Below are 27500 nucleotides of genomic sequence, written 5' to 3' on the forward strand. Positions count from 1 at the left end.
TCTTTTCAGTTGAATTAATGCACCAATTACCCCAGTGATTTTGCCAGCAGCTGAAGCCTGGTGCCCATTCCTTAGCTGAAACAACCCAAACCTTTACAAAATTGCTAACCTTAGGCCTAAATACTATGCTTTAGATAATGACTATGCCTAAGGTTAGCATTTTTTGTAATGGTTTGGGTTGTTCCAGCTATAGTACCTTTCACCTCCCATCCCCCACCCCCTAGGACTCACTCCTCACCCTCTACCCCTCACTCCCGGAATAGTCATGCTGACAGAAAACAGTTTTTATCCAAATATAGGACAGAAAAAAATCCAACCACTTCAAATGGGTGATCCCAATAAAACAGTACCACAAAAATGTAAAACTACGTACAGTGTTAGACTACATTAAACTGAAAGACAGTACTGTATCTACAACCACTGAGGTGACATCTTTCAAATACACTGTACATATTTGCATTACAACCATATTTTGAGATGTAAAATATGGCACCTGGTTTGTACAAGGAACTGATCACTTCTCCTAGGATTGCAAAAACTACATGTAAAGGCTACAGTCTAAGCGTCAATTAACATTATTACTATGAAAATATAGCAAATGTTAGTGTTTCTGTTAGCTATTAGGCTCTGATGCAACTGTTTATGTTTACTAAAGAACTAGAAATAACTCTGGAGAAAAAGAAGTACTTTTCCTTACATGTGATTAACGGAAGGGACAGCCAGGGATTTAGGGGCATTACTAAACCACAAAACAGCAAAACAGCGAAACGAAGCATCAAAACACCATGTATGACTCCATCATACAATTGAATACTAAGCGACAAAAGGTTGGATTTGAGATGAAATATCGTTTTAGGTCTAATTAGGCCTAAAACATTATTGCTCCTAATTTATTGAGATTAAGATTAGGATTCAGATTAAGACTGATATTAAGAGCAATAACGTTTTAGACCTAATTAGGCCTAAAACGAGATTTAATCTCAAATCCAAATTTTTGTTGGTTAGTATTCAATGTCTGGTGTTTTGGTGCTTCGTTTCGCTGTTTTGGTGTTTCGGTGTGACCACTGGGAGCCTGATTCCAAGCTAAATATTAAATAATTATACTATAAATTATTATTATTAAAACAGTGCTAGTTATTACAACAGGGTATATGGAATTCAGGCATTTAATCGCTGTCTAATTTAAACTTACCAAGATGAAACAGCAGAAAATGCACAGATCATTTCTTCTCTTGATAACTGAAAAAAAAACATGTAAATTAAATTATGTCATAAACTCTTTTCACTTAATTACCATAACGAAATAAAAATAATAGGAAGTATTCTCCTGCCTTTTGTCAAAAGGCAGTTATTGTAAGTTGTCACACAACAAGAAAACTAAATCATGATTCTAAATTGCATGCACTTGCACAGTTCAACTTTGATTTTCCTTTGTTTCAGATTACACTACAGGTATGGTGATGAATATAGGCAAAGAAAACTCAAAATTGAACTGGTTTGAAAAATTTAAAACCAAGGAAGAAGCCCTCCCAGGGGTTTTGGGGAATAAGGAAACATGGCTAATTTGAACTAAAGAACAGGGGAACAATGTCAAAATATTTTAGGTAAAAAAAAAAATTATTTTAGGGATAAAAAAGCTGGGAACAAGTTTGAAAGTAATTTGGGGAACACAAGGAAATATTAAAGGGAACAAAGCTCCCCCCTCCCTCCCTCCCTGGGAGGCCCTCAAGGAAAAACATGATTGAACCACAACATACACAGGGCGCCCACAATATCTGTTTGTTCAACCAACTTACAACATTATTTTGTGGTTATATTTTTAATCAAGTGCTCACTGAAAAATGTCCCCATTAACCCTTTGATGTGCAAACAGGCCTAAACAGGCCAGACTTAGTAGTTTACTATACTCTGTCTAACGCCAGACGATTTTACTCGTCAATGGAGAACCCCTGGGCGTCTATGGGTTAATGTAATTTACTAGTATTTTTGTATTCGTTTTTCAAGAAAATTTGACTTTTTTTAAACTTAATATATAAGTCAGCAAACAGTTGTGGATGATAACATATTGTGGTTAATACCAAACATCTTCCACAAAAATTAATTATCACTGGCCCGGTTGTTCAAAAGCCGATTAACGCTAATCCCAGATTAACAATTACAGTAACCAAGGAGTTTATTTCTCTACTCCCAAATGCTGTTCAACGCTGATTTTCAGCAAAACTTTACATTAGAAGAAGTCAATCTTGAAAAGCAAAAATAAGTAAAAGAAACTTTCACCAAAAAGTTGGGACCCTTTTGATTTGCTATTGAGGACAGACTTATATTCAAATGGGGGAAAATTCTACCATAGAAGGATGAAAACCACATAAGGACAGCACTAGTACCACCACTCAGATGCCAAAGCCAGGAGGGAACTTGGATCCATAGGATAGGAAAAAAATAATGTATCACAAAAATATTTTAAACAAAAAACACCGTAACAAAAAAACATTTTGTTCCAGTGTAGGAACATGAAATAATGAAATAATTAATACATGTATGATTTATTATTATCATCATCAGACTGATAACTTTTCGCATAGAATTTAAGCCCTGATATCTACTACGGCATAAAAGTTGAATGACCCAGTAAAAACTGAAGCACAAATTGAGAGTACCTTCATCTTTATTCTTCTTGATTTCAAGCAGCATTTCAGAAAATCCTTTGGAATGCCTTTAGAACAGAATAATATTATTCTATTTTCACAAATTCTTGTGCTTTACCTATGACCTAACAATAATAAATTACTTCTTTCTACCTGAATTTGAAGGTTATACTGTAAGTGTAATGCCTTCATCTTTTTACTGCAATAATTTAATATTATAACTGTAATGCTTCCTCATTGGTAAAAAATATATATTGAACCAAAAAATAATAATAATAACAATAATAAGAGAAAAAAACACAAGAAATATTATATTTTCTGTACCTTTTAGCAACTGAATGATGCATGAGAGCACATCAAGTGTCAAGTGTGCTAATTTACTGCTAAATGATAATTGATCGCAGGCACACTACATGTATCTGGGATAGTTAAGGAGGATGGGATTATCACACTTTTTCTTACACTCAACCATTTAACTCCCAATTGCCACTTATAGTTGCTCTGTCTCACACCAGGCCTCGGTTGTTCAAAAGGTGGATAACGCTATCCACCAGATTTCACTATCCAGCGGGTAAACACTAGCAAAACCAATATTGAGTTATCCAGTGGATAGCGCTATCCACCCTTTGAAAAACTGGGGTCAGATGATACTCACCAGTGGGACCCCCCTTGGGGCTTAATTCTGAGATACATGTAATCACAGAATGCAGAATGAGATGTGCTGGACATTGAGCACTGCAAAAGCCAAACAGGAGCTGGAAAGTGACTTACTGCTCTTATTGCCAGTAATCGAAGTTCCCTTGCCATGGTCCAGCTTGGATGTTGCTAAGCTACAATACACTGTATCAATTTTACAAGGTTACTGGATGTCAACCTCATAATCTCCCAAATCTGATGATGGATCGTAACAGATGGTGTGATAAAGTCAAGTCTATCCAAGCCCACCTGACCAGATGTTGATCAATAGTACATGTACCGGTAACTTCATCATGAAAACTTACCATATGTTAAGCAGCTTTTTATAGGTATTTTCCTCTGTCTGAACAAATGGGCACCACTCTGAATCTGTCGATTTTGACAGACTCTTTGATGTTCTTATGCTCTCTGTGTTTGTTCCAATACAAGGGTAATTAAGACCCTGTTGAGAAGTTAAAAAGTCCAATGAACAAGCCTAACCCACTTCAATGACATCTACCTTATAAATTGTGAAATTGTATCATTGACTTTCACAATAAGTCATAGTGAGTAGCAGCCGTCCCTAAACAAAAGCAGTAACATTATTGGTCCTGGGGTGCAGGAATGGCGCATTGGTGAGAGCACTCGCCTCCCAGCCAATGTTGCCAGGTTTGATTCCTTGACTCAGCGTCATATTTGGGTTAAGTTTGTTGGTTCTCTAACAAAAGAAGCTTTTCGTCCACCAACATGGCGGCAATAACGTCACGTGCAAACCTCCAAATTCAGTACAAAACGTTTTAAATTCCAGTTGAATGATACCTTGAACACCACAGCTTAAAAAAATTAGTGAAAACTCGCAGATGAATATGCACAAAGCAATTCTTCTTACGGTACTTGGCCAGATGGTAGAGAGAAACTGATAACAAATCTAATGTTGTTACCAACAGTAAACGTGAGTAAATAAGAAATCCAGCATATCAGAAGCCATGTACCTGAGTAGCAGGAACATATTTCGACAGCTTTGCTGTCTCGGAACTTTCAGCGATAAGCTTGGCATTGAATTCACACAAAGTTATTTCTCCCTCTACGGGAGGAGGCGGAAAAACAGACAACGAAGACATCTTTAACAGATCGAAGCCCCGAGCGAGCGGGAAGATCAGTTTTATGTCAGGCGTTCCAGTGGGTCGAGAGAGCCTGGGAACGTTTCATCAGTTATGGCGCCTAATTTGTAACATTTTACGGCCATTTACTTTACTTACTGATAACGGCGAAGAAATCACGAAAATCTACTTTGATCGCTGTAATTTATGTCTCAAAGTAATATAACAATGTCCACTGCAAGGTCTGAAAGTGCAGAAGACAATCATGTCGCAGTGTTCCAGGCGTTTCTTGAAGAACATCATAGAGACGACATAGCAAGGATCCTTCTTTCGGAAGAGCTATCCGAACAATTTAGCGTAGTAGTGAATGCGTTAGAGCTCTTCGATTCCAGCATAGAGGTCAGCCAGAAATTGTTAGCGGAGCCTAACAAGATGCTTCCGTTATTTGACAGTGCACTATCGCAGGCAGCTGTGAGCATCATGCAGGAAAATGCAACCCAAGTCTCTATGTCCTTTAAATCGAACATGCATGTTCGCTTGTCCAATCTGCCCATCTGTCCAGAGCTCCGCAGGGACACTATTCCAAAGTCCTCGGACATAGGTCGGTTCCTTGCTGTTTCAGGTGAGATTTAAAAAATTATGTCTGCGGGGGCCGTGGAGAGGGAGGGGCCCTTTTTTCCCGTGGTATTGTTTTTCCCAACCTCCCCTCCCCTCATACTTCCGTGATCCATGCGAAAACCTTGCCTCCCCCCACCCCCCCGCCCCCCCCCCCCCCACTTTCAAATGTACTCTGTAGCCCCTGGTTTGTGGTGGATCGAGGAACTACTGTAGTGGATTTTCCTGAGTTTGGGTGAATAGATGAGTTAACGCTCTTGAGTGCATCATGGGTAATCAGGGTAAGATGGAGAGAATTTCAAAGGTTTGCCTGGAAGTTCAAAACAATGAAAAGTCACTTCATGATATGCAATTTTGCTTTTTTTTATTTTCCCAAAACAGAAGATATTCGCTCAAAGGTGAGGCAGAATGGGTGTCTTGAAAACAGAGATCCCTAAGACCCCTATAAACACCCTAAAACTCGAAAATGAAGAAAGTAACCCAAAACCTTCAGTTTTGTCTGACCCTAAGCGTAACTAGGCTTAAAGTTGGTTTTTAGGCCTAGAGTTACAGCAGCATCAATCAAATTATTGCAAAAGTTAGTGAAACCTAATTTTTGTTGCAAACCTCATTATAAGGAAACTTGAATAATGTGTCAATAGAGAGGCACCTTCGGTCATTTTATTGAAAATGCTGGTAAATAAAGTGATGCAAATGAAATACAATTTTGACTCTTCAGATCTCCCCAGATTGCACCAAATGACACCTTTGAGCATCCAAGTTTCAAAAAAGTTTCGGGGGGGGGGGGGGGGGATTGCCCCAGACCTCCCTACAGCCTTGCAGGCTGCCTTTGGCACCCTGACTGCCTCCATCTTCAGAATGACCTACTCCTACTTGTAAATCTTTTTGAGAAGGCTGACTGGATGTGCTGGATTTCTCTAAAGCAGTGGAAACCTACCTGACCTGTTTGTGTGCAGGTTGTTCACTTGGAAACAGCCAAATGAATCACCAAAACAATATGTATGACCCCACCATACATTAATGTATACTAATCGACAAAGATTGGATTTGAGATTAAATATTGTTTTAGGTCTAATTAGGCCTAAAATATTAGTATTTAATGTCTGGTGGGGTCTTACATGGTATTTTGGTGTTTGGTTTCGGTGTTTTGCTGTTTCATGGTTTAGTAATGCCCACTTGGGGTGGCTGGTGGGTGGGTGCTTCTGTGGCGATTTTAACCCATTGACTCCCAGGGGTTCCCCATTGACCAGTAAAATCATCTGGCGTTAGGCAGAGTAAAATACTAAGTCTGGCCGGTTTAGGCTCGTTTGGACGTCAAAGGGTTGAGGGGTTTTTGTCTTGGGTAAGGAATTAGGGTTAGTCAGAGGTTTTGTTCAATATTAATTAAATTAATTAAGGTTGGGTAACTGGTCATTTGCTTAAATTAAAGGAGACATACCATAGCTTTTGAATGCACCTACATGTTGTTTAAAACCCATTCACCTCGGAGGTGTCCCCATTGACAAGTAAAATCGTCTGATATTAGACAGAGTAAAATTTCTAAGTCTCGCTCTCAGGAGGCAATGGTTTATTTAAAAAGGAGGTTGGAGGCATGGTTATTATAAAGTGGCTAAACTACATGTACATGTACCACATTATTATTATAATTATTCAATTTGATAGAAATAGTCAAAGGGGTGCGATATAGATGTAGAAATGGGTAGGGATTTTGGATGTGTGCTGAGCTACAAAAGCTGGTGACAAATGTTGACCATGGTCTGATCATGGTCATGGTCATGGTACAGTAAGTTTCTTTCGGGGTCCATCTTCTTCTTCTTCTTTTACGCCAAAGATCTCTCAGGATTTGTAGACTCACTCTGATTCTGGATTATTCATAATTTTCTCATCTCAGCAAGTCTAATAGCTTGCGATGGCTTACTGCATGTCCACTCACAGATGTCGTTTACCCAACTTCTCTGTGAGCCTCCCATGCCCTCCATTTCTGGGGACTCGTCCATGCATGATGGTGTTATAGCCAACCTGAGCTTATTGGGATGGCTGATCTACCGTAAATTATGCAATCATATTTTGATATCATATCTATGCGTGGCCAGTATTATATGAACATTAGGAAATTGATAATACTCTGGAAATACTATTTTAGGAACCATCATCAGAGTGTCCACAGTAAAGCTGCTCGAATATGAGAAGGAGTACATTTGCTCCCGTTGCAAACAAGTCTTTGGAATTCAAGCTGATTTTGAGCAATACCACTCCATTCCCAAACCAACCAAGTGTCCCTCATCTAAGGAATGCAAATCAAACAAATTCACTTGTCTTTCAGACTCTGGTAAGTTTGCAACTTGTCAGTGTGCTCTACTTTTTTTTTTCAGTCTGTGAGTTAAGGCAGGGGTTTCAATAACTTCTGAAATAGCCGTCCACGATAGCCCATTGAAGGCGGCAGTTTGACAAGTTTATGATAGCATTTTCAGTGAAAATCAAGGCAAACTAGCCGGCAGTGTGAGGCAAAGCAGGCGGCGGTATACCGCCAGTAACCGGCTTCTATTGAAACCCCTGGTTAAGGACGGTGCCTACTAATTCCAAGGTATTTTTGAGCGGTTTACTGAATATGTGGGAAAAGGAAATCTTGACAAATGTTATTGAAATCCAAAAAGAAAATTTATTTAGTAACCACGCATTTTTCGAAGATAATTAATCAACAATATTTGTGAAAAGCTTTAAAGTACAAAGCAATGTATGGCATTCATTTCCAAATTGAAGCTTAATTATCTCTGAAAAATGCATGGTTATCCCCAATTTTCATTTTGGATACCAAAAGCACTTGCTAAGTTCTACTGTTTCCGCATAGTTTTAAACCGTGCTAAAATATCTCTTTGTTAATAAGCACCATGCATAGGAAATCCGAGTATCTCGAGATGCAGAGAACATATGCGCAATAGCAATGTCCTTAACTGCAACAAATGTTGTAATATTAGTCAAATTGCAGCTGAAATATGAAGTCATATGCTCAAAGGTGATGTTCAAAACAACAACAGTTACTAGAATGAGATGAGAAATTCACTGGTATCTTAAAGAGATAATTCTCTTGATAATCAGTCATATATTGCTTGCTTTTCTTTTTAGCATCAGAGCCCAAAAGTTGCAGAGATTACCAGGAGATCAAAATTCAGGAACAAGTCCAGAAGCTTGCTGTTGGCACAATCCCACGATCCATGTGGGTGATCCTTGAGGATGACTTGGTGGATTCTTGTAAAGCTGGTGATGATGTCACTACATGTGGCATTGTGATGAGGAGATGGAAACCAGTGTTTGCTGATGTAAGATTACAGATAATCAGATGCCAAATCTCTCCTAACTGACTCACCCCACTTACCCGTAAAATTAACCTCCCCTCCCAAACCTTCACATACACTTGCACAAAGTGGTCCTCGGAAAGCCTTTCACAAAAATAGTCAAAAGCCTAGAAACAAGACAACTCAACAGCAACCTTAAACCTTAAAACTAACCCTAACTCTAAGATACCGGTAAGGGTTTACACCCTATCACTAGCCCTAATGAGCCTAACTGAACAACGTTGACTTGAATCTGCTATCATGCGCCCAAGTCAAACACAATTAACCTAAATTGAGGGGATTCTGGAGTGTTTGTTAAAGTCATAAAATATTATAAAAAGTATTATAATATTAATCATCTTACTTTAAGAGGTGAATTAATTTTGGTTTTGTATGTACTATGTACTCCCTTCTTTTCAATGAGTAATTCCTGATAATGTCACTGCACATTCCCCCTTTAAAAATCCTTCACTGCATGCTAGCAGGCAACAGATTTTTTTGTGATTGACATTCTACAGAGTCGCTGTGACCTCGAGTTGGTGCTGAAGGCAAATCACGTGTCTGTAAACAATGAGCAACGAGCCGGAGTTGTTGTCACTGAAGAGCTTAAACGTGAGTTTGAAGAGTTTTGGACAAAGTACAAGGATTCTCCTCTGCTAGGGAGGAACCATATCCTTTCCAGCTTTTGTCCACAAGTGTATGGCTTGTACGTTGTTAAACTTGCTGTTGCTTTGGTAATCATTGGTGGAGTGCAAAGAATAGATCCAACTGGGACCCGTGTGAGGGGAGAGTCGCACCTACTTTTGGTGGGAGACCCTGGTAAGTCACAATAATTAACAATAGACCCGTAGCCCGCAAGGGCTATTGACCCGTGGCCCTTGAGGGCGAAGGGTCTAATTGTTTTAGTATCACCCAACTAGTCGGACAGAAAAGGCAATAATAAAGTTAGCAAAATGCAAGTTAAAGAAATAATTATTTGGGAATAAAACGAAAGAAAGCATAACGCTTTTCGCTACTCGAGGACTATTTAATTTAATAATAGCCCTCTAGTAGCGTGGCCAATCAAAATGCAGGATTTGCATTAGTCCACTAGTTGGGTGATACTAATTATTATAATTATTATTATGCTATCTCTTTGCCTCTCTGTCTTTCTTCTTTCCCCTCCCTCCTTCCTAATCCTTCCCTTTACCACTTGTGCTACATAGGCTAGTGTGGGCTCTATTTATTGCACGAATCAAAAAGGCCCATGAGACATTCCTTAGTGACAGGTGCCACTAGTCACATTTCTCACTATATTGCACATGATTGGTTTATATGCTACTCTGAGTTGCTGACAGAGTCTTCACAATTGAAAGAACAACTGATTGTGACTCCAATGTTTGATTTTATCATACATAGTCAATGACTGTACACTTATTCCTTGGTACCTTAGCAAGAAAGACTGCTAGAAAATGTACTATGATATCTTTTGCTTCTTTTCTTTGGGAGCTGCTGTATACTTTGCAGCTTTCATCTACCAATAATTATTATTAAACTGTTAAGATCGAAGCGCGTATACAATGTACATGTATTAAAGTTTATGGAGAAAATTGGAATTGCTCCACATCATAGCCTTAAAAGAGGTCCTTTCATATTGTTATAAGAAAGATAACAGAAAGGAAATGCTCAAAATATTTAATTTGCAAGCATAGTGTGCTTGTTGATTGTTTTGTTCATAATGAGTCTGATAATTTTCTGCCATTTTTGCGACTGTAATACTGTCTTTCAGAACTCTCATTCCACATACCCAGCCTTAATAATTTGATACCAAAATCTAACTGCAAGCCACTTTAATTTATTTTAATGAACTTAAAATTACCTGAAGAAAAGCAAGTTCTCAACAGTGGAGTGTTTTAATCTTAAAATTCGGATTTTTTAATTCAGGAACAGGAAAATCACAGTTCCTAAAGTATGCAGCCAAGATAATGCCACGGTCAGTTCTGACCACCGGCATTGGGTCAACAAGTGCTGGGCTAACTGTGGCAGCGGTGAGAGACTCTGGCGAGTGGCAGTTGGAAGCAGGGGCTTTGGTTTTAGCAGATGGTGGCTTGTGTTGCATTGATGAGTTCAACAGCATTCAAGAACACGACAGAACATGTAAGAATCAACTTATTGGGTTCATTTCAATTAGAAAAAAACCTTATTTAAATCCATATGCCAACATTCTATTTCAGGAAAGTTTCATTTGAACTCTAATATCTTCTTCCTTGGTTTCAGCATGGAAATGACGAAACAAATGTCAATGTGTTTCGTTTTTGAATTTGGGTCCCAAGATTACATTATCACTGCAAATTATTAACATACAGTACCTCTTCCGAAATAGTTCAAAAAAATATACACCATTATGCAAATTATGTTTTGGAGATACTAGCATTCCGTACGCTAACCTAAAATCCAAATTGAAGTAAAGTACTACTACTACTACTACTACTACTACTACTACTACTACTACTACTACTACTACTACTGCTGCTGCTGCTCCTGCTGCTGCTGCTACTGCTAGTAACTGCTACTGCTGCTACTACTACTACTACTACTACTACTACTACTACTACTACTACTGCTGCTTCTACTGTTACTGCTGCTGCTGCTGCTGCTACTGCTAGTAACTGCTACTACTACTACTACTACTACTACTACTACTACTACTACTGCTACTGCTTCTGCTACTTCTACTACTACTCCTGCTGCTTCTGCTAGTAACTGCTACTACTACTACTACAACTACTACTACTACTACTACTACTACTACTACTACTACTACTACTCCTGCTACTGCTACTGCTACTGCTACTGCTATTGCTACTGCTACTGCTACTGCTACTGCTAGTCTGCTACTACTACTACTACTGCTGCTGCTGCTACTGCTAGTAACTGCTACTACTACTACTACTACTACTACTGCTGCTGCTGCTGCTGCTACTACTACTGCTACTGCTGCTGCTACTGCTAGTAACTGCTTAACTACTACTACTACTACTACTACTACTACTACTACTGCTACTGCTTCTGCTACTTCTACTACTACTCCTGCTGCTTCTGCTAGTAACTGCTACTACTACTACTACAACTACTACTACTACTACACTACTACTACTGCTCCTGCTCCTGCTACTGCTACTGCTACTGCTACTGCTATTGCTACTGCTACTGCTACTGCTACCGCCAGTCTGCTGCTGCTACTACTACTACTACTACTACTACTACTACTACTGCTGCTGCTGCTGCTGCTGCTGCTACTACTACTGCTGCTACTACTACTGCTACTACTACTACTGCTGCTGCTGCTGCTGCTACTACTACTGCAGCTGCTGCTGCTGCTACTGCTAGTAACTGCTACTACTACTACTACTGCTACTGCTTCTGCTACTACTACTACTACGTAACTACTACTACTACTACTACTACTACTACTGCTGCTGCTGCTGCTGCTACTACTACTGCTGCTGCTACTGCTAGTAACTGCTACTACTACTTCTACTACTACCACTGCTGCTGCTGCTGCTACTAATACTACTACTGCTGCTGCTGCGGGCGACAAGTTAAGAGGGGAAACGGCTGACTTCCGGTTGCCGTCTACGTCTCAGCGGCCAAAACGTGTTTGACGAGAAATCTGAAATGTCTCTACGTATGGAAATGAGGTTCTGGGGTCGTGCGACCACAGGTTTTTTTTTTCGTCCTTGACCGCTGATTTGGAATCGCTGAACATTCTCTCCGACCTTGAAAAAAATTCCTCTGGCACCCAGGATAAACGGGATCCCTTAAAGACTTCAGGATCTAAGAAACAGCGTGTTCAGATGACATTTCACATGTGAGTTAATCGTAGGGTGGAATTATTTTGCAAAGTCAACAAATTTGTTGATTTCGTGTTTTCTTAAGCCTGGTTTTCACTAGCGACACGGACACAAGGGCAAGCAAATGTAGCTTATGCTAAGTGAAAACGAACGTCAATCAACCACGGCATCCGCTGTTTTGTTCAAATGATCAGACCCGGGGAATCTGGATCGAGTGCTTTAATTGGCCAGACACGACCAGACGTAGCAAGTGCTGTGTTTCGTTTTCACACAACGAAAAGGGAACGCAGGCATAATATAAGCGGAAGCACAAGGAAAAGGAAACAATTTTGATGCTTGTGCTTTTGCTTGCGTCGACCCCGTTTTCACGGTGAAATAAACGCTTTTTTGTGCTTACGTCGTCAGTGAAAACCAGTCTTTGACTTTGAGGTCCACATTCAGAGCCTTTTGGCGTATTGCTGATAATGCTTAGAAACAAAACAAAAATTTGAAAAGCACTGTTTAAAACTTAATCTCTTTAACATTTGTTTTCAGGTATTCACGAAGCCATGGAGCAGCAGACGATCAGCGTGGCCAAAGCAGGAATGGTTTGCAAATTAAATACAAGAACCACTGTGCTAGCAGCCACTAATCCGAAGGGGCCCTATGACCCAGCAGAGTGCCTCAGTGTAAACATTGCTGTAGCCAGTCCGCTGTTGAGTCGTTTTGATCTCGTCTTAGTTTTGCACGACGCGAGAAACGAAGAGTGGGATAGGTTTGTGACAAATTCCATTTCTTGTATGCTGGCCATTTAACTATACAACACCAACACCAAACCACGATAAGCGGAGGAAACCAATTTCCAACACAACCTCGTCGCGTTATTTCCATCAAAAGAACGTCTGACCCTATAGACTACCAAACTATAGCGGCAGCCTAGACACACAGTCATGAAACTTATAATGGTGGCTCCTAAAAAATTAAAAGCTAAGGTAGTGGATAATCTTTGACTTTCTTCTCGGATGCCGAATTCAGTTCTCGCTACCTTTTTTTTTTTTTTAACAGAATGCGATATAAGCTAGGGTTTTCTGCAGTTTAGTGCTAATTTGTGTCATTTGGGGATCCCCTTAAAAACAATCTTATCAGACTTTGTTTCTTGCTCCTCCGCGAGAGCGAGTCTTTTTTGACAAGAGAATTCTAAACCAATTCTCAACCTAACACGTAACTTAGACACTCAACTGGAAATCACTCCATTATTTAAGTATGCGCTGTTACAATTGTATTTTTTCTCTTTTGTTAGAATCGTTTCTTCGTTCATCTTGGAAGGAAGAGGTCCTCGTACGATTAGTAGTTCCTCGTCCGAGCCTTTGTGGAGTATGGACAAGATGCAGGCATACTTCTGTTATATTAAAACACTTAAGCCTCAGCTGACCCCAGAGAGTAACAGGTAACCTATCTTCATAATGTGTTTAAGACAAGGAAAAACTTCGGCGTCGCCATTACGCCAACCTCTACAACGAAATTTTAAAGATTTTCAATGAATGCGTTTTGATCGGAAATAAATAAATTTCTTTCTCAAATTTCCCGAGCACTGCCATCTTGAATAATCGTGATGTGTTACGGTTTGCCCTCTTATTATTATACAAAAGCTCAGTAGAGCGGTTTTCAATTGAGTGTCGAAAGTAATTAGCGAATTACTTTGGTTTTGCATTACTTCACTCAGTAATTGGTTCAAAGTTCTCGTGCCACTTTTTCAACCAATCAGAAGTGAAACCAAAACTAATCGTGGCTCGCGCGTGCGCATTTTCCCGCGCTTTGTGTCGGCTACGTGTAATTACTTCGAGTTTCGATTGGTTTAGTGGATTGTCTCCGTCCTTTTTGATTGGCCAAAGTAATTACTTTGGTTTTGGTTTTGGTTTTACGACACTCATTTGAAAACCGCTCTATTTATGTCAGAACATTGTTCTGTTGAACAGGGCAACCCAAACACGTGGCAGCGTTGACATAGTTTTCTCCGATTTAAACTTATTGTTTACGACTTTAAAAGTAAGCAATTCTAAGCTAATAAGTCTATGCGGAATTTCCTGTTCCTTGGGAAAATCTCGTTTCTTTGGGATAATCAACTGATCTTGGATTACTTTTCACACATCCGGAGTGTTTTACGAATTTTTTGGTAAAGAAGGCCCTTTGATTGTCAGTTTCGTGAATTTGACCAAAATATGTCTTTTGTTGTAACTTTTGTTTGCCAGAATTCTGAGCCGCTACTACCACTGTCAGCGTCAAGCAGACCTGCGCAATGCAGCCCGTACCACTATCAGATTACTGGAAAGTCTGATAAGATTAGCCCAAGCGCATGCGCGGTTAATGTTTCGTGAAGTCGTTACTGTTCAAGACGCCATTGTAGCTGTGACGTGCGTGGAATGTTCCATGCAAAACAGCGCCTTATTAGGGAACATGAACGCCTTGCATACGCGATTCCCGGATGAACCACAGGAAGAGTACTTGCGCCAGGCAACTCTTGTCCTGAAGCGGTTAAATCTGGAGGATATGGTCAGCGTTATAAACAAACCAGCTTTCAATGAAAATGGAAGTCCAGTTAAGGACAGCGAGAATAATTTGGAAGAAAATTCGTTTTCTGGAAACGTGTCTCGCTTTGACCAAAAAACAACGTGTGAGGAAAGACAAAACTCATCAACACACGATAAAAACGATAAATTTATTACGCCGGACGAAAACAATTCGGCCTGTAATGGTTCAGATGACGTTGATTCGCAGGGTAACCTCACTGGCGTGTTTCCGATCCAATCGACGCTCGAAGTAGGGGCCGAACGTCATCTTCGTAACGATTCGAATTGTGTAGGATCTGATCCGGAAATTAGTCGGCAAGGACAAAGAAAAATTGGAAGAGGTGAGACCTGCGGCACTACTAACGGAGGTATTTTTTCTAAGCCGTCTGGTTTCCCGGCAAATTTGAGATCAATCGTAAGCAACAAGGACCATTCCTTGAAGGCGGGAAATCGTAACACTGTGACGCAGTCATCGCTAGAAAAGAGCAAAAAGGTTATTGAATTGTTTTCAAAGAAGCAACCTTGTTCCTCTGAAAAGGTGCTTGACTGTCAGAGCGCGCCAGTGGATAGCAGGCAGATTTTTGTGACCGAAGAACTCGACGATGAAGAACTGGAGGTAGAGTGGTCTTCAAATGTTATGTCAACTTTGCAAACAGTATCAAACCTTAATCATTCAATGGGGTCCTTAAGAAGAAGAGATAGAACTGTGTGATTTAGGTGGTAGGTTTTACGGTGGGTTGTGACTAAGAAAAAAAAACAGTTTATAGTTGATTTGTTTCCTCATCTTTTCAACCATGAGTTCAACGGTTCAAAAAGCGAAAGCAACCGAAGTTCTTTTCCGACTATAGCTTTTTTCAAAGTCGAACGTTTTCCATATGTTAATAATGTTGCCATTTTCTTGTAAACACCACCACCCATTATTATACACAAACACATTAATGAAAGGGAGATATCGGGTACTTCTTGCTCGGTCCGGCGAACCCCGAGGAAAAGCACTTGAAGAAAGCGAGGCCAAGAGCCAACACAAACTCAGCGCTTGCAGCGTCACATCCAGGGACCAGAACCCGCGGTAATTGGCTACTCAGCTGTTGCGATTTCCCTGCCAAAGTTTTGTATATATTGTCTGTATGTTTGCTTTGTTTTGTTTTGTTTTGTTTTTGGTTTTTTCTTTGTTTTTGTTTTTGTTTTTGTTTTTTGTTTTGGTATCATAAAGGCAAAGCTCATGCAATAAAAAAATAATAAAAAACCCGAATATGCATTCATCCGCATTATTGCGTAGCACAGTTTCTTCGAATTTTTGTTGGAACAACAGCGAGCGCACAAACCAGCGTCATTTTCGCGGGAAATACGTGATACCGTCGTCATTTTAGTACGACGTTTTGCAAGAATGTCGTGTCAAAACTAGTCAACAACACGGTAGCAGTTATGGCATTGTTTCGATCAGCAAAAAGGCTCAGTTACCATCAATAAGAATAACTGAGCAACCTACACTGCTAACAAAGAGTAAGATTAATCGTCCGGGTTATTCGCTAAAAACGGGCAGTCAAATCTCGTACTCGTTCTACCTCGTCCTAGAATCTAATGGACCCTATTAGGGTGCTTAAGGTGATTCCCTGGTTTTGCATTGCGCAACCCTACTGCGCATAATATCTTGCGTCATTGGCTCGCGCAGTAGCGCGGGCACTTTGATAAAATGGTGGATTTTTATTGACGCCAAGCTTAATCCGTCAAGGATTCTCCTGAACGAGTACGGTTACCCTCATTTTTTATTTCATATTTTTGTTGAGAATGGTGTCTTCATGGAGTAGTAAAAAAATCAGCAAAGATCTATGGCCAGTTTTTTGGCAATTTCATAAAATTGTACGGAAGGATGCATTACAAGTCGAACAGCCCACACTCAAGTTAAATCTATTTTGGAGTGATAAGTACTCCCAAAGCCATTCATTTTCAGGTGGCTCCGCGTTACATCATTGATTGCGTTTACAAAATCGAGCTAAATTTGTCCAACATCGGGGATGCGCTGTAATAGACCTCTTCATAGTTGTGTACTTAGTTACCTGGCCTTCAAATGAAAGTGAGGCTGGTGTTGACCTTGTTATGATACAGACCTCCCTCATTTTCTTATGTTAATGATTTTGTTGTCATGCTAATTAGTAACAATTTAAAAAAGAAAATCAGTGAGGTTTCTATCGAAACAAGGTCACTCCAGCCTCACTTTCATTCATAGGCCAGGCAACTAAGCAGATAATTGTAAAATGGACTATTGTCAAAACTGCTTAGATAGCCGTATTTTTCAGCGTCGTACCATGGAAACGAGCATGGTGATTTCCCTTTTTCATTGCATTTTTATCATCTCCTTGACAAGTAGCAACAGTGTGCGAAGTTTCATCGGAAATCTATGACAAGTTCTATTTGTAGGGAATCACCTTAAGGACGGTGCCTACTAATTCAAAGGTATTTTTACCCCGGTTTATGATTATGCAGGAAATGTAGATCTTAACAAGTGTTATTGAAATCCATAAAGAAAATTGGGGGTAACCACGCATTTTTTTAAAGATGATTGATGAATAATATTTGTACAAAGTTCTAAAATACGAAGCAGTGTATGGCGTTCTTTCTCAAATTGAAGCTTAATCAAAAATGCATGGTCTACTTTCTCCGGATAGTTTAACCCGCGCAAAAATATCACTGTATTGGTAAGCATCACCGATAGGAAACCCGAGTCTCTCGAGATGCGCAGAACGTATGCGCAATAACAAATAGTAGGCACCGTCCGTAAGCAACGACAACGGCTACGGCAACGAGAACTTCACAAATTTGCATATTTATTTGGCAAAAACAAAAGCTTTGCACGCCCTGCGAGTGCGTTTTTCACTTTTGTCCGTTTCGGTGCCGTCGTCTGCAAAACAACAACGTGAAATAGCCAAATTTGAAGTTTATGAACAACGTCAGCACTTGAGGATAAGTTTTTATTTTCTGTAGTAAATTAAACGCGGTTTCGACCAGTGTCATTTTTGAGGAACTTCCACAACCTTTTCGAGCGGTGTGCGGTGTTGTCGCAACGATGGGAACATTACATGGTCCTCGTTATTCGTTCCCTGTTCTCCATGGATTTTAATTTAGAGTAGCTTGGTGTAGCTAGTATATCCGAGCATTGACCCTCTCAATCATGGTATATTACAGAGGACAGGGAAACTCCATGCCCTGAGTCTTCGTGGATAGTGTGTGGGTTCTTTCACGTCCCACAGGTTTATGAACATTGAAGGGTTGTGAGACGGAGCCAACGGTTTATTGTTCTTATCCGAGAAGACTACAGCCGTCTAACCATTTGCAGATGTCATTTTCTCCTCAGTTATTTTTGAACACTTTGAGTGTTGCTCCGGCCCGAGTTTTGATCCCGCGACCTCCCGCATAGAAATCCGATGCTAAACCAACTGAGCCACCAGGTAGTATACGATTAAAACGGCTGATTCCAAGAAAACACAACAAGTGTTACTTTTCTGGCTTCGCTCACACTGTATCTTCCGTCTCTTTTCTTTATTGAAGACTCAGTCAAAAAGTACTACGTCTAAAATTATTACAGCGGTAATCTCGAACACATATTGGTTCTACTATCTCGTCGTGAATCCTAATACAATATATGAAAGTTTAGGTTGACTTTGTCGCAAAAGTACTCATGATTACAATAAAGATAAGATAGATAAAGAAATAGGATTGACAATAAACACATGAAAAAAAAACTAGTGGCAAGGTGCGACGGGGGAGAGGAATAGAACTTTAGTTCGTTCCAATAGACCTATTCATTATGGCCGCCATGTTGGAATTGCTATTATCATGCAAATTAGCTACACACTTCTGAGGGGGGCAAACAACACAAGTTCGAGAGGTTATAACGAACATCTTAGCCACACAGATGATGTTTTTCACGTTTATTGAATGTTTCTCACCTAAGTAGTAAAACAGAATGATTACACGAGTTACTTCGATGTTTTTTTTTTTAGTGAAAATGAGGAGATAACAAAGTAGAAATTGAAAATGACAAATGGAATCAAAGATATAAAATTATTATCAAAGGTACTTAATTCTAAATTCTAAAATGTACTTTTAGCAATGTTATCTCGATATTTCGACGATCCGATTTTCCGCAATTTGCTTTTTTTCCAATGTTTACCCCCCAGCATAAGACATGGCTAATTTGCATGACAATTTAAAAACCAACATGGCGGCTATCGTGAATAACGGCTATTGACGCCTAACCCCTTCCCTCCCCCTACTAAAATGTTACAATCACGGTCATGAAACAATTTGAAAAGCTACAGAGTATAAATCATTGCAAAAACTACAAGAATGTGCAATATAAAATGTTTTGATTTGTTAAAGAAAGACGCAAAAAATATTAAATAATAAAAATATACCACTGATAGATTCACGACCTGAACTTGTACTTCTGGGTTTCTGAGGGGAAGGAGTGTGTTTTATACAAGGGTAGAATCAGGGAGACATTTTTTCTAAAAGAACAGAAATATTATTGCCATAGCTGACGTTTGTTTTCTCACAATTGGAATGGAACAAGCTTGTATTAGTAGCTCTCACTAACTCGGCCTTTTGACAAACGACTTCTGATTTTATTAAGTTTATGTAATGTTTTAAAGAAAAACGAGAAGGAGTGTTTTGTCGGGTTTAAAACCATTCGCGTTCGCCTCATGGATTTTAGACCCGATAACAGCTTCAAAAACATTCCATAAAAAGCTTGGTGCAAAATGTGAGGGGAAGATATTAGCATACAAGAAAAACAAACCGAGCCTTATTACTATTCTTTATATAAAGAATTCTAATGAGGATTGTTTTGTCGGGTTTAAAGCTTACGGACGTGACGTTTTATCGCTGTTTTGATCGGCTTTTGACCTCATGAATTATAAATGAATTTTTAAAGATACATTGAAAGTGAAATTCGAAGTGAAAACGGTAAAAGGTGTTTGCTACAGGCCAACTTTAATTATCTCTGTTGGGAAAACTCTTTGAGGTTAAAAGCACGTTTAAGTGCCACTACGATGAAAATTTTGCATGTCCTTTTTTCTTTAGATTTTGAAAATAGACGTACTAAATAGGTATCATGCCAATTTTTATCTCAAAATTCCCACGGAAAGTATGATAATTGTAACGCAGTCTTTCGGTTTTCGCTGTCCGCCATTACTCGAACAGCAAATGACCGTGAGCGAGGAAAAGGGTTGGGTCTAGCTGGATCGCCTAGGGTCTGACGTCATATGCGCAACGCTCAAAATAAACGCGGCTAATTTTTAAAGATCTATGAGATGTGAGAGAGGGAAAGTCAGGGAATTTTATTTTTGGTAAACCAAAATCCTGTGAAAAGCGCAAAGAAATCGAAAACGCAATAGACGCAATAGAAATTTGCGCTCATCACTGCGAGGCAACATGGTTTCATTTGATTTCATACCCGCAGTACAATAATATATGATGTATTTCATATATATCTTTCACTCATAATTACTTATCACGGGAAGTTGTGAACTCAGAAGTGACCAGCTCCCAACGTCAGTGGCTTCATAGCTCGGTTGGTTAAAGCATCGCACCGGTATCGCGAGGTCGCGGGTTCAAATCCCCTTGAAGTCCTGAAAATTTTTCAGGCTTCTCGACGCAATAGAAATTTGCGCTCATCACTGCGAGGCAACATGGTTTCATTAGAAAAAATATTCATGGTCTTCAAAAGAAGCTGAAGCAAATTTCATTTTAGGCCATTTTACAGTTGTTTGCTCAGTGACCTAGCCTGCGAGGCTGCCGGTGACCTTGTATTGATACAGAACTCACTGCTTTTATCATGTAAATTGTGCTGTTGTTGTAATTTTAATAAGTCAACATTAACATTAGAAAAGCAAAAAGGTTTGTATCAAAACAGGTTCACCGGCAGCCTCGCTTCCATTCTTTAGGCCAGGTAACTTAGCTACAACTGTGAAATGGTCTATTAACCTAATTAAAAGGTCAGGGAAAAGTCAGGGAATTTTTTTTTTTTGTTATTGATGAGTGGCAACCCTGAAATTGTCATAAAGTGTCCCTCCTTACTGTAGCGGATCCATTATAGTGACAATCATTCAATCTCGTAATGAGCAGTCATCTTTTGAAACCAAAATAAAAGAAATATTTGCGTACGAAGAGAGCCTCCTAGGAGGGTGGGGGGGGGGGTTGCCTTGGGTCAATCGTTGCTCCAATGACGTCATGTGTATACATATATCTGTGTCACTGCAGACCACGATAATCCCGCGAAGTCAGACTCGCACAGGAATGCAGTCAGTTCTTCCGCCACTGTTCGAGAATTAAAAAAGTAACATTAAATCATGTGAAGTAGCTAAACGTTTCAACATCACCACTGTCATCTATTGTACAGGAGTCGTTTCTTCGTTTTGATCGTACCTGATAAGCTTTATTGCATGTAGCAAACAGTGGCTTGGTTAAGCTACTCTTCAGATCGCGTTTAAAGAAAGTTTATGTACATTTATGTATGTCTGTAGGAAGATGCGGATTACTCTCGAGAATTGGAAAATATTCTTGTGAACTTTCTCGCGAGAAAAGCAATCAACAACCAATCTAATCAGTCTAAAAATAGTATGGTGACTAACGGACACTGGCCGGACGTCGTAAAAGATTCTCCCATGAGTACTACTCATGGGAGAATCGTTTACGATGATGATGAAAAACGACGGAAGATCACCAAAGCAAGAAAAGCAAATAACAACGTATTTGTGCACACAAATGCTTCCAAGTGGTGTCTGAGGTTTAATCGTTCAAGGTTACTACTAGCAGTCGCACCTTCGCCATAGGTCTCCCCAGTGGAACGCAAATGACGAATTATGCAATTCGACATTTTACGGATTCGGCGACAATCTTAAATCCTGTTGTTCCAATCGATTTATTAGGGAGCTTAAAGGGGCTAGGTCACGCTATTTTAGGTAATTTTGTTTAATTTTGTTAATTATGAGCTCTAAACATCAAATTGGCAGAGCAAGAGTCTTTCATTTGCAAAATCACGGCCACATAACAACAGAAAATGATTTTCCAGCTGTGTAACTGACATTTTGATATAGACTGATATAAATTTGAAAAAAGGTGGGCCGACGTTTTTCAAATTTACCCAAATTCAATCCATTTCAATCCTCTCCAGTTTTGTCCATCCATGTCCCTTCTTGGCTTCCCTGTGTTTTTTTAGAGTTCATGTATAGTTTTGAACAGTTATTTTGATGTTTTAGTTAATTCTATGACCATTTGATCAGTGCTGAAATTGCCTAAAATTGCGTGACCTCGCCCCGTTAAGCAACGACAACGGTGACGGCAACGAGAACGTCACGAATGTGCATATTTAGTGGGTAAAAACAATAGCTTTGCACGCCCTGCACGTGCGTTTTTCACTTTTTTCCATTTCGTTGCCATCGTCAGAAAAACAACAACGTGAAATAGCCAAGTTTATGGTTTTATGAAGAACGTCAGCACTCGAGGATAAATTTTCATTTTCTCTCCGAAATTGAGTCCCGTTTCGACTGGTGTCTTCTTTGAGGAATTACCACACCCTTGTCATATTAAAAACGTTGAAATAGTCGCGAGGCGATTAAAATAACGCAAATTTATATTTTGAGATGACGTTCTCGTTGCCGTCGCCGTTGTCGTTGCTTAAGCTCCCTAACACGGAGTTTACCAAAACGACGACGGCTACGGCGATGACATCACCAGAAAGCAGGGAGATTCAAGCTAGCACGCGACATTTCTTAGCCACGGACGGAACCCGGAAGTGAACGTTTCGTATGCCGGAAGAGTAGTCTCTCAGATTCTTCAACTAATCGTCTGCAACGGGAAGAAAATACTTAACAATGTAAATATGATAGGGTCAAAACTAATTAGAAAGGTATTACAGCTCATTTCCGGTTGCCTTCTTTGGCATAAAAATGTCACGTGCTTAAGCTCCCTGACATTGGTCAAAACAGGAAAAATGATCGTGCTGCACGTGCGGCACGTATTTTATATTTCTCTCCTGTACTTGGCAAAAGACCAAAGTTAACGTTTTGACGACAACGTGGGCATACAACAGTGACTCTCTCCGCATTCTCCCTCTTTACTCAAGTTCAAGTTTCAAGTTTATTATAAAGCCAATGTCAAATTAATACAAAGCAACGCTAGCCCGCAAATAGCTAAAGCTAATCTACGCGTGTAGCGAGTAGGACTGTTTACAGAGTAAATCTAAGTGAGCGCATTACATAAGTAGCGTTAAAATAAATATGTATGCACATTGAATACTCGGTATTAAAGACTAATAATAATAAACAAAATAAGTAAATAAATAAAATGGAATAGAAATTGCGGTTAGATAAATCTACTTTTAGCAATTATTTTAAAATCTAATAATTAGTGAAGGTATGCCAACATAATCATCATCTTCCATTAAAACTTGTAAAAGTCGATTATGTATAATTTTCTTAAATACGCATTTTGGTAATTTGCGTAATTCTTGTGGGATGCTGTTCCATAATTTGGCCCCTATCTTGAAAAGATTTTAATAGATGGTTAGATCTTGAGTATTATAATAATTGCCTGCTAAAGAAAATCTTGTATTGTAATTATGTATCTCATTTGAGCAATCAAAATTGAAAACATCATGCATGAGAATTGAAATAGATTTAAAATAAAGCAAATGCATATTTACTGGAATAGTATTGGAGGAAGCAAAAAGAAGAATTGCATTTGACCTTTAATAAGGTGCAAAATATGTGAGGCGAAGGGCTCGCTTTTGTAAGACCAAAATTTGATTAAGCTTGGCCCCACACCAGAATGCCGTAGGATAGATAAGGGAATATCAAAGATCGATAAATTGTTAGCAGTACGCTTGTAGGTACATAATATCTTAGTCTGGCAATAATGCCAATCGTTTTGCTTATCTTTGAATTAATGTGTCCAATATGATATTTCCAGCTGAGAATTGAATCAATTAGTACACCTAAATATTTGCGATACGACTTTTTTACTTAAAATCCATCTCTACTAATTCAATCATTATACAGCAAAAACAACGAGGAATAACCGGGTTGCGAAATACTTATTTTCAAGTAACATTTTCGTCGCCGTAGCTGTCATTCCCTATGGGTGGTTTTCACGTTACGCCATCGCCGCCATGTTGGTGGACGAAAAAAAAAAGATCTCTCATTAGCTTCGTCCACACGCAGTTGCACATTCCAGCATTGTTATCTGTGTCTCTAGAGATCGGGGATTGCTTGCAAACCACCTATGAGCGACTAAAGCCTCATTTGCACTGGCAAATGTGGACTTGTCAAGGAAAACTTGCCGACTGTACACACTAGCAAGTTCTCCTTGGCAAGTTTTTCCTTGACAAGGACACTTGTCAAGGAAAATCTTGTCATATTTTTCCATTTACACTGCCAAGGAAAACTTGTCAAGGAAAACTTGCTAGTGTAAATGAGGCTTAAGATCTACGACGTCGACGAAAACGCCACCCCATAATATAACTGTGCAAAAAACAGTAGCATTCGGGGCGATGCATAAGTCTTTCGCGATGTTTCCATCTCGAGGGACTGCTCGTAGTAAATTCTTAATGAGCCAATATCGAAAATACCATAATACCAGGAACCCATGACCCGGAGCCTACAGCTCCCATACTGGGCCTATGTAACGGCATTTTTACAGACCGATCTATTTTTAGACTATCTTTTCCGGAAAAAACAAAGGCAGTTCCGGTTCGGTGACCCTATTACGTCAGCTTAATTTCTTGTAATTGGTCATCGGGCTCCCGTGGGAGTCTCATTAGCGGGAAATTCAATCTAAAAATAAATCGGTCTGTGAAAACGCCGTGACACGAACACAGTAGAGTTGTAGGCTCCGGGTCATGGGTTCCTGATAATACTGTTTGTTTGCCCCTCCAAAATTTTGCATTAGCATTGCTTCCAGTTTTTAAGTCCCAAGAGAAAATGAAAACAATGCTTATGCAATTGTACCATTGAATTCTACGGCCTCCTCGGACATGGAGGAGTCATGTAGCAGCTCTCGTAACGTATAACGTGATTGGTTCGCTACCCAAGCCAAAAACAAAAGGCTAAACAATTGAAACCATGACTTAAACTTAAAAACAATAGAAGCTGCTTACAATACCAAACAATAGCAGGTTACCAGAGCTGCTACACTACTGACATGGAGGGGCAGGTATTTGCCACCAAGGGGATGTCTAAACAGTCGCAAAATATGTCGAAGAAGGAGATGTACGTCAAAGAGGGGCTCCGTCTCTTCTCGCCAGCTTTTACTTTTGTTGAATGACAGCATTTGTGAAATGTTGATCCTGATTTGAAGTGCGGAAGTTGAAATACACGAGAGTTGAATATCATCGCAGTTGAGAAGTTGATCCTCAACTCAGTTTATTACTTATCACCGTTTTGTCCCTAGTTTAGAAGTTCCCCTCCCTTCACTTTATACTACTGACGATATTAATTAAGCGCCGCCTTCAAATAAAAAGCATCAGGAACCAGAGGCACGTTTCACGAACGTCCCGGTAACTTTTCGGACCCGAAAACTCAGTTGTGAAACTGCATTCCGCTTGTGTTACAGTGCGACGCGCCTTACCGTGGCCACCTAACAAAGTTTTTTAAAACTTACACGCCAATCAGGGTGTGCAAATTTGATTGACAGTCACCCCTCCCAGCAAAGTTCGCATGGTTGTAAAGCCTTGTTTTCACTAGCGACGCAAGCATAAGCACAATGGATGAATGGGTTGTTGAGTTGACTTACTTACACGTAGTTGTCAAATGTGAAAGTCTGTTGGGTGGCCACGGTAATGCGCGTTGCACTGTAAAAAGTTTGGTCTTTTAGTATGTTTTCAAGTTAACGAAAATCAAAATGATTCTGAAAATTGATGAATTAAAAGCTGTCACGTCATAAGTTGTGAAGGAATTTGTGACATCAAAGATATTTCGGGACCTTCTAGAAACGGGCCGGCCCCTTCAAATATAAGCGATGGCCTTACTCTTAAAAAGCCTAAATTGATTAACAGAAACCTTTGAAACGGTAGTACGTCACAAGTCAATAGTAACCAACCTGTAAAACGTTCTCTCATTAAAATTAATAAGTCACCAAGTAAGACTCACGGTGAGTTGTATCGAATTGAGTTGTATAGACTTTCTTCAAGTTGTCAGTTATTAGAAACAAATCGCCACTTCTAGAACGCCAAAATTTCAAAAACGGTTCGGCGTTTCAGTTAAGTACTTAAAGGGGCGTAGGACGCAAGACAAAGAAATCTCGTCTTTGTTCTGCGATAACTGGATGGAAACTTTTGTCTACATGATGAGTCGACAACCGTGCCACACAGCAGCAAACATTCGCAATATAAAACAGTCGCCCTAACATACAAACCAGAAGATCACCTTCCCTTCTCCCCCCCCCTCCCCCACCCCACCCCCCACTGAAATGAGCTCTCATGATAGCCTATCATTTGTGAGATATTTGAAATATTTTGTTTCGTTTTCGTTTTCCTACCGCCGGTGTGTGAAGAATGCAACTGCAGGAATAGCCCACACTAATACTATGTGTTTCACTCGAGACAAAAGACGCCCCACGACGTTTGATAAGCTCATATTGGTAGGTTTTATACAAGGTTTGGCAAGCAGAATCATGGTTGCAGCTTTGGTAATCCTCGCTGCATATCACTTGTGTCTTTGGAACCGGGAAATCGACGTCCCCTACTTCATACCAAGTGGGAAAATTGCTTTCTGGGAGTTCGATGTGTACCGCCTCGTCATGTTGATGGCAAAATGGCGTTAAATTCGGTTGGTCCATTGCGACACTTGAAGCTTGTTGAGATTGATTGTTCCTTGAAAATAACATTAATTCAATTTAGTATACGAGCTTGTAACGAAAAGGATGAGACAATTCGCTCATGTGACTTTCGGGTGGGTGGGGGAACATTGGTATAGCGCTGAGCGAATCGGGATCCCGACCCTGGGGTCCAGGCTTAGCTCAGTCACCCTGCTGTTTCTTTAGGCAAAAGAGAGTCTAAGTCTCTCTCGACCCATGTGTCTAAATGGGTGCCGACTACCCTGCGATGGACTAGCATCCCATCCTGGGGGAAGGGGGGGGGGGGGGGTGTGGGTGTGGAATACTCACATTCGCTTCATCCAATTGTTGGGTGGTGTTCAAGGTCATTTTGCACTATGAAAACAAGGCGACCCAAAGACCCACGAAACTCAAAACGAAGACCCGTAGTTATTAGGAAATTCATCGAGTGATAGATACTAAATCATAAGCTCAAAGGTTAATAAGACGTATGATAGTTTGTCTCACGTTGTAACACGTAGGTTTCAGATCGCGACGTTTCGACCGCTTACTGCTTGTCTTCTTCAGGGCCCGGTTGTTCGAAAGACGATTAACTTAAAGGGAAAGTACGGTCTAGAAAAAGTTTCTCTGAATCGAAAGTTCTTTACCTGTGTTGTCACACTTGACCACTCATCGGGACTAAATGCATATGTTTAAATAGCCAACAATAACGTACCCTGCGAGCAGTTTGTTTCTGCTACGCTTCCCGAGAGAGAGCGGCAACACTTTTCCAAGGGTAAAGGGTAAGAGGGTAAAGGGTAAAGGGTAAAAGGGTAAAGGGTAAGAGGGTTAGTATTTATCTTACAAAATTTAGCATTTTAATTTCTTTAATTCTCAACAACTTGACCCGTGATGTAAGAATTGCTCTCATATCGTCTTCGTC

At 39.9% G+C, this 27500-nt stretch overlaps 3 protein-coding genes across 4 annotated transcripts in view; 1 reads left to right on the forward strand and 2 right to left on the reverse strand.

The window, feature by feature from the left end:
- LOC138047987 (aladin-like) overlaps positions 1-4547 on the reverse strand; it is a 26520-nt gene extending 21973 nt beyond the window's left edge. Inside the window, exons 1-5 of one of the 2 annotated variants that reach the window (XM_068894575.1) lie at positions 4313-4547; positions 3647-3783; positions 2658-2713; positions 2323-2414; positions 1193-1239 (exon numbers count right to left, since the gene is read on the reverse strand). In XM_068894575.1, the coding sequence (XP_068750676.1) occupies positions 1193-1239; positions 2323-2414; positions 2658-2713; positions 3647-3783; positions 4313-4441 (461 nt within the window). In that variant the 5' untranslated portion in view covers positions 4442-4547. Of the gene's footprint in view, positions 1-1192; positions 1240-2322; positions 2415-2657; positions 2714-3646; positions 3784-4312 lie in introns of those variants that run through there. The other variant, XM_068894576.1, reaches the window with a different exon arrangement.
- An 80-nt stretch (positions 4548-4627) lies between these two features.
- On the forward strand, positions 4628-15956 carry LOC138047971 (DNA helicase MCM9-like). The gene is made up of 8 exons (XM_068894574.1): positions 4628-5042; positions 7179-7364; positions 8159-8352; positions 8886-9186; positions 10291-10503; positions 12735-12954; positions 13480-13626; positions 14429-15956. Exons 1-8 carry the CDS (start codon positions 4628-4630, stop codon positions 15456-15458), a joined length of 2706 nt encoding a protein of 901 aa, XP_068750675.1. The 3' UTR covers positions 15459-15956.
- Positions 15957-22871: 6915 nt separating this feature from the next.
- Positions 22872-27500, reverse strand: part of LOC138048029 (uncharacterized) — a 19146-nt gene continuing 14517 nt past the window's right edge. The window contains exon 3 of the mRNA XM_068894579.1: positions 22872-26615. Within this exon, the coding sequence (XP_068750680.1) occupies positions 26234-26615 (382 nt within the window). The 3' untranslated portion in view covers positions 22872-26233. The remainder of the gene's footprint in view (positions 26616-27500) is intronic.

This window comes from Montipora capricornis, chromosome 1 (assembly GCF_036669925.1).
Source record: "Montipora capricornis isolate CH-2021 chromosome 1, ASM3666992v2, whole genome shotgun sequence".
In the NCBI taxonomy this organism is placed as follows: domain Eukaryota; kingdom Metazoa; phylum Cnidaria; class Anthozoa; order Scleractinia; family Acroporidae; genus Montipora; species Montipora capricornis.

Coding starts and splice junctions, on each gene's coding strand:
- LOC138047971 (XM_068894574.1), top strand. CDS start 4,628: ATGTCTCAAAGTAATATAACAATGTCCACTGCAAGGTCTGAAAGTGCA. Junction 10,504..12,734: donor TCAAGAACACGACAGAACAT/GTAAGAATCAAC, acceptor ATTTGTTTTCAG/GTATTCACGAAGCCATGGAG. Junction 12,955..13,479: donor AGAAACGAAGAGTGGGATAG/GTTTGTGACAAA, acceptor CTCTTTTGTTAG/AATCGTTTCTTCGTTCATCT.